Source organism: Cariama cristata, unplaced genomic scaffold (assembly GCF_000690535.1).
Source record: "Cariama cristata isolate BGI_N322 unplaced genomic scaffold, ASM69053v1 scaffold31225, whole genome shotgun sequence".
Taxonomy (NCBI): Eukaryota; Metazoa; Chordata; class Aves; order Cariamiformes; family Cariamidae; genus Cariama; species Cariama cristata.
In genome coordinates this window covers 5,731-22,460 of record NW_009616301.1, presented here as the reverse complement: position 1 = coordinate 22,460, position 16,730 = coordinate 5,731, and the positions used below count along the sequence as shown (strand labels likewise).

General features: G+C 48.3%; 1 protein-coding gene across 1 annotated transcript; it reads left to right on the top strand.

The window, feature by feature from the left end:
* Positions 1–4,535: 4,535 nt before the first annotated feature.
* Positions 4,536–15,071, top strand: PIP4K2B (phosphatidylinositol-5-phosphate 4-kinase, type II, beta). Its single transcript, XM_009700135.1, has 9 exons — positions 4,536–4,627; positions 6,241–6,337; positions 10,322–10,474; positions 11,249–11,395; positions 11,750–11,788; positions 13,141–13,254; positions 13,534–13,792; positions 14,184–14,287; positions 14,991–15,071. The coding sequence occupies exons 1-9, from the start codon at positions 4,563–4,565 to the stop codon at positions 15,069–15,071; spliced, it is 1,059 nt and encodes a 352-aa protein (XP_009698437.1). The 5' UTR covers positions 4,536–4,562.
* The last annotated feature ends 1,659 nt before the right edge of the window (positions 15,072–16,730 follow it).

The following is a 16,730-nucleotide window of genomic DNA, read 5'->3' as shown; positions in this document are numbered from 1 at the left end:
TCTTTTATTGAAAAAAGGAATTGGCTTTGGTGGGGAAGGCAAATTACCAACCACGGATGAACCCAGAATCGTGCTGACTGGTGTTGCTCGAGAATTCGAGTGACCAGGAAATACAAGGTGAACAGACAGAGGGGAGGTGGTATTTTTCCAGCCCTGAAAGGCCAGGGGTGGCTGTAGACTTCTCAGTGGTGTAGGCAAAAATGAATTCTGCTGACTGAGGATGAAGGGGCCTGGCCAGTCCTGCAGGGAGAAGGGGAGAGATGCTGGCTGGGGAGCTGAAGAAACAACGGAGCTGAGCTTGCTGTTCCTCCGGCTGCTGGGCAAATTGAGGAGGAGAGTGGCTTTGGAGAGATGAGTCTTTCTTCCCTCACCTTCTGCTCTTGCCCCAAGCCCTGGTCCATCCTTTAGTGGCATCTGGCTGCCCTTCCCTCCGGGGCTCTGGCTGGGATTGCGCTGTTTTGACACCGGGCAATCCACTGCCTCACCTCTCTCCTTGCTGGGGTGACCTCTGGACACGCCGGGCTGCTTGCCGCAATTGGGAAACTGCTCCTTTGTTCTCAGAATATGGTGAAACCAGCAGAGAAATGTGAAGCATCTCTTTCTTAGTGCCCCTGCTGTTGCCTTGTGAAGACGTCAATTGGTTTGTCTAAAATGTGTCTTGGTTTTAAATCCTCTGAGCTCCACTGAGAGCCTCCAAGCCTGGTGCGTGTCTGAGCCTTTTGTGAGGCTGACAGGCATGTGCCATTCATGCTGACTCTGACCTGGGGAGGGGCAGGGCCAGTGTTTTATGTTTTTCTGCAAAATGCAGATGGCACTGGCAAAATGTACTTCTTAATGGTGCTTTCAGCCTCGACTGGTCCCTGTCAGGTTGTCTCTGCTTTCTCCCCAGCGGTGGAATAGAAAACTCCTGGCATAAGAGGACTGTGCAAAACAGGGGCTTATTTTCAAGAGGATTCAAAGGCAGATTAGGTCTAAAAAGCTGGATACCTTACAGAAAACCAGCATCATGCTGGGGCTGGAGACAGATCCCTGGTCTGAAGAGCTTGTGCTATAAATTAGCTGGGTTTTTTCCCACTTTGGGGGACCTCTGAAGCCTTTGTAGTGGAGGTGTGGAAATACCCCTGGCACAGACTGCTGTACAGCGTGGCCTTGCTCTTCGCGGTTGCTGTGCTTCTCAAAATAGGCTGTGACCCCTGCAGCGAGGGACGGAGGTGTGTGACTGCGGTGCCGTCTGCCGCTGCACCTCTGCTCGCTGCAGCTGCCTCTTCCACAACAAAGAACCAAGTCCAAGATCTCGCTGTCCGTTTTATGGCCAGCACTAGCCCCAGAGATCTCCAAAGGTCCTGGTACAGGCAAACTTTCTACAGCTGGGTGACATCTCTTTGTGGGAGACAGGTGGGTCAGGCTTGTGGGAACGGGCTCGCCAGGGGCTGCTGGGCACCTCATTGCTATGCATCTCGCTGTGACCTTGCCTTCTGTAGCATAAATACACAGAGAGACACACTCTGCTATATATAATCTCCTGCTACACGCCTCTCCCTGGGGAGAAGGCGAGAGAGCAAATGTGCCAGGCGTTAGTCACGTTGCTCTCGGAGGCTGCTCAGATTCCACCATGATAAGCACAGGAGAGGATCCCTATAGAGCGGTGCTGTCTGCTGCCTTGGTTTGGGCACGGTCTGCTAGTGTTTCACTTGGCACCGTGCTGCAGGACCTGGCCCAATAAGCCTTAGGAAGGGGAACTGGATGCTGAGGATTGTCCTGTGAGAAGGGAGAGTTTGGGATATCCCTTTTCCAAGGCAGCGTGGTGGCTTTTCATTCCTCACCCTTTGGCATCCTGAGGAACATGTCAAGCATGGGAGTTACTGTGGGAGCACACAGTGCATGCCTCTCTTGCTTAAAAAGCAAACAAATAATTAAAAAAAAAAGCAACAAAAAAACCATAACCAAAACCACATTTGCTTTCAGACTGGTGTCAGGAGCAAAGGCCTGGTGGCCATCTGACCGAGAGCTGCCTTGTGCGGTGGAGGGCAGGCTGTCGGTGTTGGGACTAGAAATGGCCAGTTCAGCTCTTCGGCGGTGATTCTGGTCCCCAGCACGAACCCCTTCCTTCTCCCTGTCTCCTCCAGAGACGGAATCCTGAAGCATCCAGAAAGCTCTGCTGTATGCAGCTGGAAGCGGGGAAAGGTTTCCGCAGGACGGATTTTTTTGGAGCTGTTGTCAGGCTGTTGTACCTTGGGAAGAGCGCGGGCATCTTTTAAACGAGACAAGGTATCCTGGCGCACCATTTCTGCCAGTCAGGAGAGTTGCAACAGGTATGACATTTGCTTTGAGGTTTCTGCTTTGGCAGAAATGAGGGCATCCAGAGATGTCTTGACGTCTCACTTTGCTAACATTTGTGTCTGAATTTCTGGCAGGGAGGAGACGATCTCCAAATCACTGTTCCCTCTCAGCCGTCAGCACCCTTCCTCCGCTCTGGAACAAGCTGATAATAGCTTGTTTGTGCCTTACCCACCGCCGAGAAGAGGGCTGAGAACAGGCGTGTCTAAGGAGCTGTGCTGTTGGGCTTCCCCTCCTGTTAGACAGCAATAATTAGTGGCTGGAGGCAGCGCCTCTTTCTTGATTACAGAATTAGCTGTTTTCTCTTCCCCCCCTCTTCACCCTGAGGGGAAATCACTGCCTGGGGCTCTCTGATACAGCTCCCTGCAGGAGCTGGGAGCTGGACACCAGGATCTGGGAGATCCCTTCCTCACCTGCTGCCCTCTTGCCTTTCCTCTCTTCTGGCTGCATCTCGAGGAGCTGGTCAGTGCAGGATTGAGCCTTTAGCTTAAGCCGGGGGTATTGGTCTCCCTGCTCCATTGTGATTACAAATGATGGGAGGTGTATGGTGTTATTTATTCATTCATCTGTGTCGCGTTCTCCATCCATCCCAAAGCACGTTACGGGAGTCCTTGATACTCCTCAGTGCTGCTATAGAGTAAATACAGGGCAGGGCTTTAAAGAGCACCATCTCTGCTCTTAACAGAGCGGCGGCCGGTTTACTTTCCGCTTATCTGTTGTGTGGGATGGCTGTCTCTGAAAATAGTCATCTTTTCTCTTTGCAGTGTGTGTGTGTGTCTGTCTTTCCAGTCTGACATTTGTTAAATCTGGTCTGTTTTTTTCATTGGTAATGATGGAGAAAGGATGTGAAAAACACATACTTCATCAAAGGCTTGCTCGTCTAATTAGACAGCTCACTGCACGTCTCCAGAGCTGGGACCTCCATGGTCCTTGCAGCGTTGAACTGTGCCACAGATCCAGCTGCAGAATGGTTCCCTCATACCCCCTTTCATCTCCACCTCCTCAGAGGAGATGTGGCAGCAGCTATTTGGACAGTATTGTGTGTCCTGTTGCATGCAAGGAGCGGGGAATCCCAGAGCTGGAGTCCATTTCCTTAGGCTGACAGCTTGGACCTTGTTCCCAGTCAGCAGGGAAATTCTGCGTGCTTTCCAAGTGTGCTGGAAGTCACTTGACCTGCCTAAGATTTTGGTGTTGGGAACAGACCCCAGACCTGACTCCTAGCCAAACCCCGCTGTTGCCAGTGTTGTCTGCTTCTCTCCAGCATTACCTGCTTGGCACAGTAATTATGGGAATGGAGTTGTAATGAAATTGCTTCCTAAATCCAGCATGTTCACAGCAGTTCAGTTAAATGGGACTCGTGTGATTCCTGTGAATGACACTGGGGCTGTCTTCAGAAAAGGCAGCTCAGAAACGTGCTGTCTCTTGACCTGCTCTTGAATGCTGGCACAGCCTTGTCAGTGCATGGGCTTGTCTGGAGCTGGGTAGCCAGATATAGTCCAGAGGTGGATTTTTTTTTTTTTACTATTGATGCTTCCGCTGCTGGGTGCTGTAGCATGATCCTGTCTGTACAATAGTAGCTGAACGTTCATTCTTCTGCTTCCCTGTATTCCTGTGGCTGCCACACATAACTAAGGAGCAAAAACAATCTAGTGGAGTGACTCATCCCTTTGGAGAAGGTGGGATAAGAGCAGCAAGAGACAGCACACATAGAAACAGCATCCACAGAGAGCTGTGCTGTGCTGCGCCAAAGCTGCCCAGAATCTGTTCTGGCTGGCCACGGTGAAGACTTTGGTCATCCATAATTTGTAACAGTGAGAACTAGTTAAGAAATTGGCTGATGCAACATTCCCTAAATAAAGGCAAAGGTGACTTATTTAAAACATAAAATCTTCTGTTTCTTGGTCTATAGGCTTGTCTGAGTTCTAAGCTGTATCTTGGATGATCAGTGGAAGGTGAACAGATGAAAGAGCCAAGGCTGGCTCAGGAGTACTCACCACATGATTGAATGAGATGCTTCTGTGGCTTGTAACCGCAGTGTTCTCTCCAGGTTGCTTCAGCACAGCAGGATGTTCTGAAAGTCTAATGGGTTATATTGCTTCAAAAACAGCTTCTGGGGTATTTGGCATCCCTGTCAGTCGGTTGACAGTAACTGCAGGGAAGGGTTTTGAGTCTCTGTTTCCTTTCTCTTTTAGATCAATGAACTCAGCAATGTTCCTGTCCCTGTTATGTTAATGCCCGATGACTTTAAAGCCTATAGTAAGATTAAGGTGGACAATCATCTATTCAACAAGTAAGTAGATGCTTCCTAACTTGTTTGTCTCTGTAATTAGAGCTCTTTGCTGTGGGGGAAACTGGCATGGTGAAGGCCTCTTGGTTTGTTCCCTGTTGTAATGCCAAGAGGATCTGGCATGGCTGGACACCGTGGCCCATGTCTGTGCCCTGCCCAAACCACTCACCAGGACATGGCGGGGGGGTCTGTCTGTCACCAAGATGCTGTCTTCTGCTTTGGTTTATATCCTTTGAGTGATGAGAAGCCTGGTAAGGCCAGGCTCAGAAGGGACACTACTACAAAGCTAGTTACACATAGATGTTCGCTGGACTGCTCAGAAGACAATATTTTAGCGTTCACGAAGTGTAACTTGTACAAAGCCCTAGAGCTGGAGTTTGCTGCACATCTTGGTTATGCACAAAACTGATGCAGGACTGTCTCTTGACTCCTGCTGTGCCCTGTCTGAGTGTCCTGTCCCGACCAGCGGAACCCAAATCCCAAGACCATGGAGGAGAGGGCAGGAGTTTGCTCTCTGTGACCTGCTAGGTTCCTTGTCTCTTTGAGACTGTTCACGGGAGGCAACTGTGAAGCTGCATTATACCCCTGGCCCATGGGATTTGTATGGAGTTACCCCCTTCTCTTTTTCCCAAAAGATCAATTTTTGGGAGCCCTTTCAAAGCCATGGTCGTGACTGGTGCTCAGAGCTGCGTTCTCCGCCCTGGCTCTGTGTGTGTGCAGGTCTGCAGTGCTCTCTGATTAATGCTTCGTTTTCACTAAGTTTCACAGGGATCAGCTTTTGAGAGTGGGAGTGTGATTCAAAAGTTTGTCTTCTCTGGCACTTAGAATTTGCAATATCTGCTCTTCCCTCTTCTCCTACATAGATTTTAGTTTCCCACGTATTGGTGCAAAGGATTCTCATTGAGAATGAGCTGACAAAATCTCCCGCTGTGTCCAAGCAGGACCATCCTCTCTGCTCCTTCCCGCTGGGCAGAATAAGAGCTCTGGTAGGGAGTAGATGCAGCATCCCTCAGCGACGGGGAATCTTGTCCGCTGTGCTGTGCTCTGGGGAGACCTGGCAGCAAAGCTCAGTCTGTAACGCTTGGGTCTGGAATGTGCCAGACTGGAGCTGATTCACCCCCTCTTCATTGCGTTCTGGGTGAGATGGTTTGTCGTGTGTTGACCTTTCTTTTGATGCACGAGTGATCTGATCTGATCTGAAATCAGTCCGTCCCCCCCCCGCTTTCCTCCAGCTTTTCATCTTAAACAGTAACAGTGTGTTGCAGGGGGCAGCTGTGTTACTGAACGGAACAAAGCAACAAAGGAGGAAAGAGAGAAAATACTCTGTCAAATCTGTGCTTGTGACAGGAGAGATTGTTCTGTAAGACAGACATCCTCATCCAAATAGCCTGTTAGTCAAAAGCTGGATCCTGCAAACATTTCTAAGAACAGATGACTTTTGTAAGCATCCAAAGAAACAAACTACCCTAATGAGGGTAAATACTTGCAGAACAGGGCCCTTGTAGGTAGGAGGGGGCTTGGATATCCTGAGGGGCTAGCAGTGAAGTGGGAAAAGATTTGAGTTTGATTTCACAAGCTGATCATTGCACAAGAATATCTTCTCTGCTTTGCCCTAGGGAAAACTTGCCAAGTCGCTTTAAATTTAAGGAGTATTGTCCACTGGTGTTCCGAAACCTCCGAGAAAGATTTGGGATTGACGATCAAGACTACCAGGTACCGTCTCTTCTCTCCCTGCCCTCCTAACACCTTTCCCTAGGACAGAGTGATCAAGCTGGCAGAAAAACTATGATATCAACATTCTTGTGTGGTCAGTTTTTATGGGTTTATAATCATGATTTGAATGGTTTTACCATAATCCTAAGGGCCCACAGCAATGGAGTAGATCTTGCTGTGCCAAGCACTGGGCAATTGCGGAATGAAAAAGTCGTCCCTGCTCCAGAGACCTTACAGTCTAGGCATAAAATACGAGGCAGCAGATGGTTGCAGAGAGGCAGGAGCTGGAGGATAACAATGATCTAGTGCAGAACATGTGCAAGGAAAATGAGTCTGTCATGTTTTTACAGATTCCTGTGCTGCTTTAACCAAGTGCCTGTGCCAAGCGTTGGTGCTGTTGAATTGGGTTTATGAAGGTGGCTGCTGCTTTGGGGCGTGTTCCCTAAGGCCAGAGCCTCAGACTTGCCTTGGAGGGGAGACACATTTTCTTGTATTAATACACCTCTGGGCTTAAATCCAGTGAAAGAGAGATGTCGCAACTCTTGCTGCTACAGCAGGGCCACCCTTCCACACACAGCTCTTAGTCTTATGCACGCAGGACGTGCGTAGTAGCAGGCTGCTTAGAGACCGCTTAAATGAGGGAAAAGCCAGTGCAAAAAAAGAGAGTGGCTTTGATAGCTGTGTGGCCTTTAGCAGGCCCAAGTGTTAGGTAATTAAACCCGATATCTTTGGCACTCCGCTGCAGTTGATAAAGGCTGGCAGTGTGCCAGCACTGACTGGTCAAGGGCTTTAACAAAAATACTTGCTGGAATCCACCAGCCCAGAGAAGCACGTTAGTGCTGGAGCAGTGGGCGAGTGGTGCAGGCTTCTTGCTCTCTCCCTTCTTTGCCTCACATGCAAGCCCAGCCATGCTCCCTGCTGCCTGTGCTGTGGGGAGAGGAGATGGGAGCAGAGCTGTTCCTGCTAATCCCACCAAACCGCTTCCTTCTGGTAGCGTGTGTCTGCCCACGTCCACATACGTCTGTGTATACGCCCTCCCCAAGCATGTCAAAATTCTCCCTCATTAGATTATTGCCTGATCTCGCTCTGTTTCAAGGTTAATATAATGAAGAGATCTGCTTTCTTACTCCAGCTGCATGGCTCATTGCACTGGTGAGACACTGGATCAACTTGATCCAGTTTCTGGTCTCATGTGGTTGGGGCAAGGGGCGGATATGGAGCACCTGCATCCCATCCTCTGCCTTTTGTTCCCAGACCGAGAGGGGACCACACTGGCCCCTCTGTGAGAAGGGGTGACCTCTGAGGATACCAGCTTTGGTGTTTGGGGCTTTTTGCTTCTTTGTGTAACTGTGTCTCAGTTGTGTGTCTCCTGGCTGCCAGGGCCCATCCTACTCTGCTGCCTGTTCTCAGGCATGCTGGGCACTCTGAGGGTGTTTGCTCAAAGTGAGACACGTTTTTCAAGCAGAACTGACAGTCATCTTTGCTTTTCTTCTGCAAGGGGCTGGCCGTCCCCAGGAGGAATAGTAAATGCTGGCTGCTGCCTGTCGCAGCTCTGGTCTGGGTGACTGCCCATCTGCTGACGGAGATAGAGCCGAGCCCAGCGTTAGGAGGCATTGTTTGTGCCTGGGTGTGCTCAGGGCCTTGTAAAGACCTGTGAGCCATGAGTTGTGCACACAGATCTCTCCTGCTTGTGATGGAAGATCTCTTTTATTTTCAGGATGTGGCTGCTCAGTCCATGCTTTTCTTGAGCACATGCCTGTTAGATTATTAATTTTATTTTTTTCCCTCCTACCGTCAAGCTTGTTCTCTAGGCAGCAGTGGCATTTTGCCAGGAGAAGCAGTACCATTGCGTCCTGGTCTGGTGACAGTAGTTCATGCCAGGCTGTGTACGGCTCGTGAGGAGGCTGCTTGGCCAGCAACACCCTGCCCCTGGGGCTGGCTGTACCAGGGAATGAACTTGTGTGATGGCTTCCTCCATACCCGTCAACGTACTTGCATGCAGTGAAGTCATTAGCTCCTAGTTATTTTTTCTCCCCCTCCATCCATTGTAGTATATTTTAGAATTTTTTTTCCTCAGTTTCTTTTAAGAAATGATGAGAACCATGTGAAGTAACTTACCAATAATCTTGTTGGTTCTCAATACCTGGTTTATCATTTACGCTTTACCTGTTGCTCTGAAGGATTACTTCTCCCATCTCTGGGGTAGAGCATTTTGGCTCTCTAGAAGCGTCCAGCCAGAACAGAAAGCAGAAAACATTCATTGAGCTAAATTCAGGTGGGTAAAATGTGACGGCTTGCATGGGAATCAAGCCAGAATGCTAAATATAACACCCGAACTGTGGAAGAGGTGGGAGTGACAGGAAGGGAATGAAGTAAACCTAAGGGCTGTGAATTTGGTAATGTCCATATGTGGTCACGATTTCTGCTTCCCATCTCCTCTAGAAGAAAAGCTCTGTGGTTTTGAGGTGAGGGGTGATTAAACTGTGTAGCACAGACTCATGTGCAAATGTCAGCAAGAAGCAAGGCGGTTTTTTGTTTGCCTTTTATTTTCCTGACGGTTTCTAAAGCTGTTGGCAGGAGTAGAGTTTTTCCCCTGCTTCATTAAAGTTTTAAAAGCTTTAAATGCTTCATTCTGAAAGGAAACCTCTCGGCTCACTTGCAGCGTGACATGGTAAATCCCTCTTTCTCAGCAGGCTCTGCTGGCCTGCGTGTCTGCGTCTGCAGAAGAGCAGACTCCCTCTGCTGTCTGCTCTTCAGAGAGCTGAGGGAAGGAGAGAACTGTAACTAGCAGCTAAAAAAAGACATCCTGAAATTCATTGTCCAGCCCTGAAAGACACAGGTACCTTCAGCTAAAGACCCTTATCCAGCTGTCAATACCACTGTGTTTCAAAGCACAACTCTCAGCTCTCCCCATGTGCTTGCACCAGTGGCAAGTAGATGCTAGTGAGAGCCCATACTGTTGGTTGACAAAATGGCTTCTGAACAAATGCTGGTGACTGGGCTGGTGGAGGTGGAAGGCCGTTGCTGAGAAGTGATGGAGGAAACAAACAGGACCTGATGACCTGCTTGGCTTCGTCTGGAAGGTGTGAAGAGCAGTGGCTCTAACAGTGGGATGAGGCTCACAGCAAACCTCCCTACATCGGGAGAGGCATCAGAACAAAGAGCTCATGTTGTGGCTCAGGGAACGTGGTAGTTACTTGCTCTGCAGTTGCATGGGATTTTCCAGTTGTGCTGCAAGTACAAAAAGAAGCTGCAGTGTTTCATTGCTAAGGATGGAGACAGGGATATAAAGACAGATGCTACTGGTTGTTGGAAGAACAACCAAGCTATTTATACTCACCATCTTTTTTGTCCAGTTGTAAGAATAGCAGAGGCTGAGGGTGGCTTTTGGTTTCAGGATGGCCCGTAAAGAATTCCCAAACAATGAGACTTTTGCCAGTTTAGGTTGCTCTTTGATGGAAAAAAAGGCAGGTCATTTCATTCATTTTGTTCTGTTTTTCCTTAAACCTTGGAAATATCCTGACTGTTCTTAAATTTCCAGGAGGAAATGCTAAGAAGTCTTGGCCTGTGTATACAACCTCTTTAAAAAACCCTTGGTAAAAAACATCTTCAAAAATGCATGCCAAGTGTTGGAGTAAAACATGTAAACAAATAGAAGGCCCAGATGAAAGCTCTAAACTCCACGTCCAGGCTTCTAAACAATTGGGTTAACCTCAGTAGTGCTGAACACTCGAGGATGCTTGCTTATTAACGGTCACAATTGGAGTGTGTTTGCAAGTGTGGTCTGAAGCTTGGCCAGGATGCTGTCACAGTTACAAAGGTGGAGCACAAAGTCCCTGGGATGTCTGTTGTTCCAGAGCTAGGTTGTGGAGCTGGCCCTGGTAACCCATGTCTCATCTGCTTTCCAAGACTGCTCTTCTTTCTTTTCTGGGGAGATGGCAGCTTCTGCCTCTCCTCCCCACTTTTTTGTTCTGGTTCCCTCAGAACTCGGTGACACGAAGCGCCCCAGTGAACAGTGACAGCCAGGGCCGATGTGGGGCCCGGTTCCTCACCACCTACGACAGGAGGTTTGTCATTAAGGCAGTGTCGAGCGAGGATGTAGCAGAGATGCACAACATCTTAAAGAAGTACCATCAGGTACGGTGAGTCTGGAACCCTGGGTCGGGAGGTGGCAAACACCTTGGGGAGCATCTTGTGATCCGCTGGGGAACTGGAGCTTGGATTCACAGTGTGCAACCTGGCAGAGCTTGCAAATAGCTTTTGCAGAAGAAAACGGTGTTTCTTAGCATCTGAGAGCCAATTATGGCACAGCTGCCTGTTTCTTCACAGTGCTGAGCCTCTTCACACCTCACCCTGTTCCTTACATCAATGAATTATGGATCGCTGATACCTCAGATCTGTAAACGTGCTCCTAATTCAGTCGTTTGAATTAGACTTTCCAGAGGGACCAGGGAAGAGACAGTTACGCGCAACAAGGAAGTGGGGGGCAAAGTGGGACAGCTGGAAACGTTCTGCCCTGGTCCACATTATCTGCCAGTCCATCTCCTCTTTACTTTCAGATGCGCTAACATAACCCCAAGAAGTGAAGTTAGCCAGTGCCAACAACAGACTCGCCCCACTGAGACTGAGTAACGGACATGCACACCTAGCCTGTTACAGCAGGCTGGACGTGCTCACACAATGGGATGCTCTGTCTCAGCTCGGGGATGGAAGATTCTTACAATGCCCTAACTTGCTTTTCTTGAGACCCTAGGAGCCATTTGCAAGCCTCCTTTCCTTTCATGCCGGTGTCAGGTGGCTGGAACTGGAGGCTTCGCTATCAGCTTTTTGCTGAGCTTGTATTCTGTCAGAGATGGGTTTTGTGTGACAGTACCATCTTTCTCTGCCCTTCCCTTCTCTGCTCTCCTCCAGTTCATAGTGGAGTGTCATGGGAACACCCTCCTGCCCCAGTTCCTTGGCATGTATCGGCTCACCGTGGATGGAGTAGAAACCTACATGGTGGTTACCAGAAATGTATTTAGTCACAGGCTGACTGTGCACCGGAAATATGACCTGAAGGTGAGGATTTGGAGGGCAGTTGTGGAGCTGAGAGCTCCTTTTCCAGGAGGGTTGGTAGCTGGTCTTTGTAACACCTCCTTGACAAGGTCCTGGGCTTTGCTTTTTGTTCAGGGGATTAGGTTTTGGGAGCTCTGGCTGGGGCTTCACTTGAGGCTCAAATGTTGTTCCATTGCCCTATCCCAAGTGGCCTACACTACACCAGGGTGCTCTGTAAGTCTGTCTCAGGCATGAAAAAGGGATTGAGCACCAATTTTAAAAATACTTTTCTGCATGGAGGAATTAAATGGTGTCTGCGAATTTTTTGGGATTATGACACGTAGTGCAGCAATGCTCTTTTCTTTATTCTTTTATCAGGGCTCAACAGTATCCAGGGAAGCAAGCGATAAAGAGAAGGTATGGACCACTCCTAGCCAGCCTTTCCTTCCTCCTGGTGGTTGGAAGCAGATGGGATCCAACTGACTTCCCTTTTCCAAAGGGGTATTGAGCAGGGGATATTAAATGGGCCCTGAGTGATAACCTGTTTCTGTCCCACCTTTCAGGCTGTGCCCAGTAACTGCTCAGGAAGAGAAGGTGCAGAGCTGGTGCTGCCCTGCCCTGCTCTGTTATGTTGACACTGCCAGGAGTGGGTGGAACTTCTTGGGGGACAATCCCACAAGTACCAAAACTCACATTAGTGCAATGGTGTCTTTGTGGAAGGATTTCTTCATAGTGCTCCCTGTGTACCAAACTGAGTCAGGTCAGCAGTTAGCTTTTGCAAACCAGACCAGCTCCTCAGATTCTCGGCATATCTCAGCATGTTCGTGAATTTGTTTTTTGGTACCATTAGGGGAACTTACGATTAAGAATCCTGCTCCTGCAAAACTTTGACTGTGATGCTGCCATGAAAAGTCCTGTTGAAATCACAGCATTAATTCATGGTATTACATGTTTTGCACAGGCACGTGGGATTTTCAGGTTTGGGACTGCAGAGTAAGTTTATTCCAGCCTGCCCTAAACTTAGAGCTCTGGCATGAGCCAAGGAACCCCCATTTACAATGAATGCTCTGGCATCAAGGCACAGCTTCATCATGCCCAAGTGTTCCCAGGTTGCTGGATGTTCACTCTCTAGCTTTTTCTGCTTATGCAGTTTGTCTCAAACCGTTCATATTAGATCTATATAAAACCACCAGGCGCTCATATGTCATTCTAAGAACAAAATAATTTAATTCCCAGTTGCACAAAGGGGTTGTATGTTCTTCCAGATCCCTGAGAAATCCTCAGGGCCTGCTGCAAGCAGATTCCTCAAAAAGCTGTGGTTTTAATTTTTCTCTCAAGTCTTTAGGGAGAGAAGCATTTTTACCATGCCTTCCCTCCCAGTCAGAAGCCAACCAAATGAATTTCTTTTCTATTCTGGGAGCTGGTTGGACCATCTCTGGCTGGAGCCCAGCTGTCAAGCTTTCTGCCTGCAGCACATCTTCCCGGCAGTTTTTGAAGTCGAGTTGCTCTCTGTGTCTCCCTTCAGTTTCCCCTGTAGGTACAGCTCAGCACATGGATTCGTTGACAAATATTGTGCTCTGCCTGATGCCATTTTCATACTTAGTGGACAGGATGAGCCACTTCACCTCATAAACAGGCAAGAGATCCTGATGCAATCCCACACTTGATCAGAGTCTCTGTACAATCAACATATTGCTAATGGAGAAGTGGACCAGCCCTCTCCCAAGAAGTAGGGGTTTGGAGAATTTAACACAGGCTTTTTGTTGCAGGCCAAGGATCTACCGACGTTCAAGGACAACGACTTCTTGAATGAGGGTCAGAAGCTACATGTTGGAGAAGAGAGTAAAAAGAACTTCCTTGAAAAGCTGAAGCGGGATGTGGAGGTAGAGTTTCATGGGGGACAGCTTTTACTCTGTCTCCCATAACTGGATCCTAACTCTGGCCTCTGGCTCAAGGCGTGCAGCGGTGACTGAAAAGCAAGTAATTCCTAGATCAGTCAAGCAAATACAGTCACGGTTATGCTGATGGCAGTAGATTCTCTGGAGTCTTAGTAAGGGTTTAGCTCTCGCTAGAGCCCTTTCTTAGGGAGATACTGGCAGGGTAGGACTGAGAATTTCTGATCCCACATGGATGCTGTTGTTTTACTTACCTCTTTCTCCCAGTTCTTAGCTCAGCTGAAGATTATGGACTACAGCTTGCTGGTTGGGATCCACGATGTTGACCGAGCAGAGCAGGAAGAGATGGAAGTAGAGGATCGGGCAGAGGATGAGGAGTGTGAGAACGATGGTCTCGGAGGCAATCCCATTTCCTCCTATGGCACACCCCCTGACAGCCCTGGCAATCTCCTCAACTACCCTCGCTTCTTTGGGCCTGGAGAGTTCGATCCTTCTGTTGACGTCTACGCCATGAAAAGCCACGAAAGTGAGTAGCATGGAATATTGCCCTGAAGAAGGTCTGGAGGGCAGAGGAGGCGTCCTGTGGTCTGGCTGGGATAAATGAAGTGGGAGGACTGTCCACAGAGAGAGACCTTGCCAGGTGTCTCTCCTTTGCTGTGTAGTTTCTTGTGGTGGATGGTGTGAGTTGCAATTAGGTAGAAGTGATGCTTGGAGAGTAGTGGCATGTTCAGAGAGCGTGTGGGCTTCTGGGTGGGCTGTTTCCAGTTGTTCTTCTCTACCCTTCTCCAGCCTCCAGCTGCCTTGCTTTCTCTACTAGTTGCATTAAAACAGATCTGCCATATAGTTCTTAAGGAGGGGGTTGCAGCTGGGCTTTGCTCACAGCTCAGGGTGTGCTAGTGACTCTCTTGCCTTGCTAGGTGCCCCCAAGAAGGAAGTGTACTTCATGGCCATTATAGACATTCTTACACCATATGATGCGAAGAAGAAAGCTGCACATGCTGCCAAAACAGTGAAACATGGGGTAAGCAGCCTGCCACCCGCATGGAGGATGGGCTTTGGGGCTTCTGCTTTGCCTGCATGCCTCTGTGTGTATGTGTGATGTCTCCTGACACTGATTTTTCTACCGTTATGGAAATTCTCCAGTGATCCTGTGCCTAAGAACAGCTCTTCCCTCACTTACCACCTCCTCAGACTGTCTTGGAAAGGCTTTCCCTCTGGTTCGTTGGAGATGACTTGCATTTACGTCCCAGTTTGGGAGGTGCTTGATTTCCCTGGTGTGGCACCAACAGCCTCACAGAGCAAGAGTGGACTGGCTGCAGGGAGATGGACTACCCTGCCCCTTTCCTGGGGCCAGTCCTGTTTCCTGGCAGCAATCCTGAACTTCCCAAAAGGGCTTGAAAACAGCCCAGCTTAGCAGGACATGGAGTTTTTCGTGCTCCTTCCCAATCCCCTCTAAATCATGAGGGAACAAATCCAATGCTTTGACTCAGTGGTCTGCAGAAGATCCGGCTGGAGCTAAAATCAGTTTCCTTGGGGATCTCTCTAGATCTCTCTGGGTGTTGTTTTTTCCTAGAACTTGCATTTGCTGTGGGGCTTTCGCGACAGAGACAGGCTGTGCTGACATGATCACTCCTGGCTGTCCTCCCTCCTCCACGCTTTGCCGTGCTGCAGGGTCTGCCCTTCGAGGAGGGTGTTGTGACTTGTCTCTCCTCTCTGCCTTGCAGGCTGGGGCAGAGATCTCCACCGTGAACCCAGAGCAGTACTCTAAACGCTTCAATGAATTTATCTCCAATATCCTGACATAGTCGTCTTCAGCCTTCAGCGAGAAACGAAGAGAAGAGGGGCTACTTCCAAACAGAATGCAGCCTGTGACACTAAAACAGACACTGTAGCAGCATGTGGGGTGTGCATGTGTGTGTGCGTGTGTGTGCAAGAGTGAGTGTGTGGCACTGTGTGACTTAAGAGAAAACTAATTCTAGGTGCACCCTCCAACAGTCCACTTGACCCAGGTGGAAAAGTGGGGTTTTATGTTACAGAAGTGCCCAGACATAGATTTGAGGGCTTTTTAAAACAAGAAAAGTGCATTGTTTCAGCACTGCTCTTTCTAATGACATTTTCTCCTTTCTGATCAAGAGAATCCCATAGGGATATGATACGTGGCACTGTATAAAGGGGTCGCTCTAGATCACGTTCAGTGGGAGTGAAGCAGTGCCTGATTCCACAAACTACTACTACTTTTTTTTTTTTTTTGTTGGACTGTCTTTACCAGAAAGACATACAAGCCCTTTTATTTCCCTCTTGGTAGGAATTGGAAGGAAAATAGCTCACCATTTCAAGGATGGAAAGTACTACTCTGATAAGGAGGAGTCGCTGAACTTTAGGTAAATTCAGACTGGGACACTTTATATGTTTTGGTTAATTTAAGTAACAAAAACTTTTTTGTAACTGCACTTGATTTACAAGACGAGGGAAATGAACATCTACCAAAGATGATCGCTTAAAAAGGTGTAACTCCTAGAACCTAAAAAAAACAGTATGAGAAGTAGTAGAGGCATCGAACAACCTCAGATAATAATGTGCTTGGACCCATTGTGCTTTAAATTGGCCAGCTACGAAGATTTCATAAAAGAGGAAAAAAAAAAAGGCGTTTTGTACCTGTAGATACGGGATAGTATTTGACTATCTGGGACGTTTCCCTGTCGCACCTCAGTCAGGAATTGCCGTGTCTCTTAGACTACAGCTTCACATTGCAGTTCTGCCAGTGTTAATCTAGCTAATGTTCAGTCTTCCTTACTTGCCCAATCTGCAACAGGTACTTGAATTTGTTTCCTGACAGAGGTTCTTTGGTTAGTTGGTTTATTTTTTAAATGGCAATGTGACTTGCACACGAAGGAATTGGACTCGCTACCAGTGGGGAGTGCTGGGAGCTGTGACTGTGGAGCAAGTTTCCACTGCTCAAGAGGACTCAGGACTTGAGCTGTGATTGTTTTTACTCTTCTCTGCTCCATACCCATCTCTAGAGCAACAGTCAAGGAGTGGAAATGTTTGAACACTTGCGCCAGATTATTTTCCCCCCCTAAGGAATTGGAACTGATTTGCGTGACTGAATAACGTCCTGTTTTGTCTCCAGAATGCTTGTAATATGTTTCACAGCCAAGCTTGTCAGACTTGCTTTGGGTTTTGTTAGCTCTGCTGCACAACAGTTACAGATCTTTTGGTTCTTTTTTTAATTTTCTGTTTCTTTTTAAGCAGGATTTAGCATTTTGAACAAACCTCTTGCAGTTGAAACATGTTGCTTATCTGCCTTGAAACTGTTTTCACATATGCCTTTGTTTCGGGAATAAGCTGTTTCGAATGTCTGTCCTGTGGTGTAACGCGTGCTACAGTTTGCTGTGTGGAATTTGGTCCTTTTGAGAGATAACTGGTGCTCATCACATCCTGGTAATTTCCCTAGACTAACGCTA

Excerpts from the sequence above, each read along its gene's own strand:
- PIP4K2B (XM_009700135.1), top strand. The coding sequence starts at position 4,563 with ATGTTAATGCCCGATGACTTTAAAGCCTATAGTAAGATTAAGGTGGAC. Across the intron at positions 11,396-11,749 it reads ACCGGAAATATGACCTGAAG|GGCTCAACAGTATCCAGGGA; the intron begins GTGAGGATTTGG and ends TTCTTTTATCAG. Across the intron at positions 11,789-13,140 it reads AAGCAAGCGATAAAGAGAAG|GCCAAGGATCTACCGACGTT; the intron begins GTATGGACCACT and ends TTTTTGTTGCAG.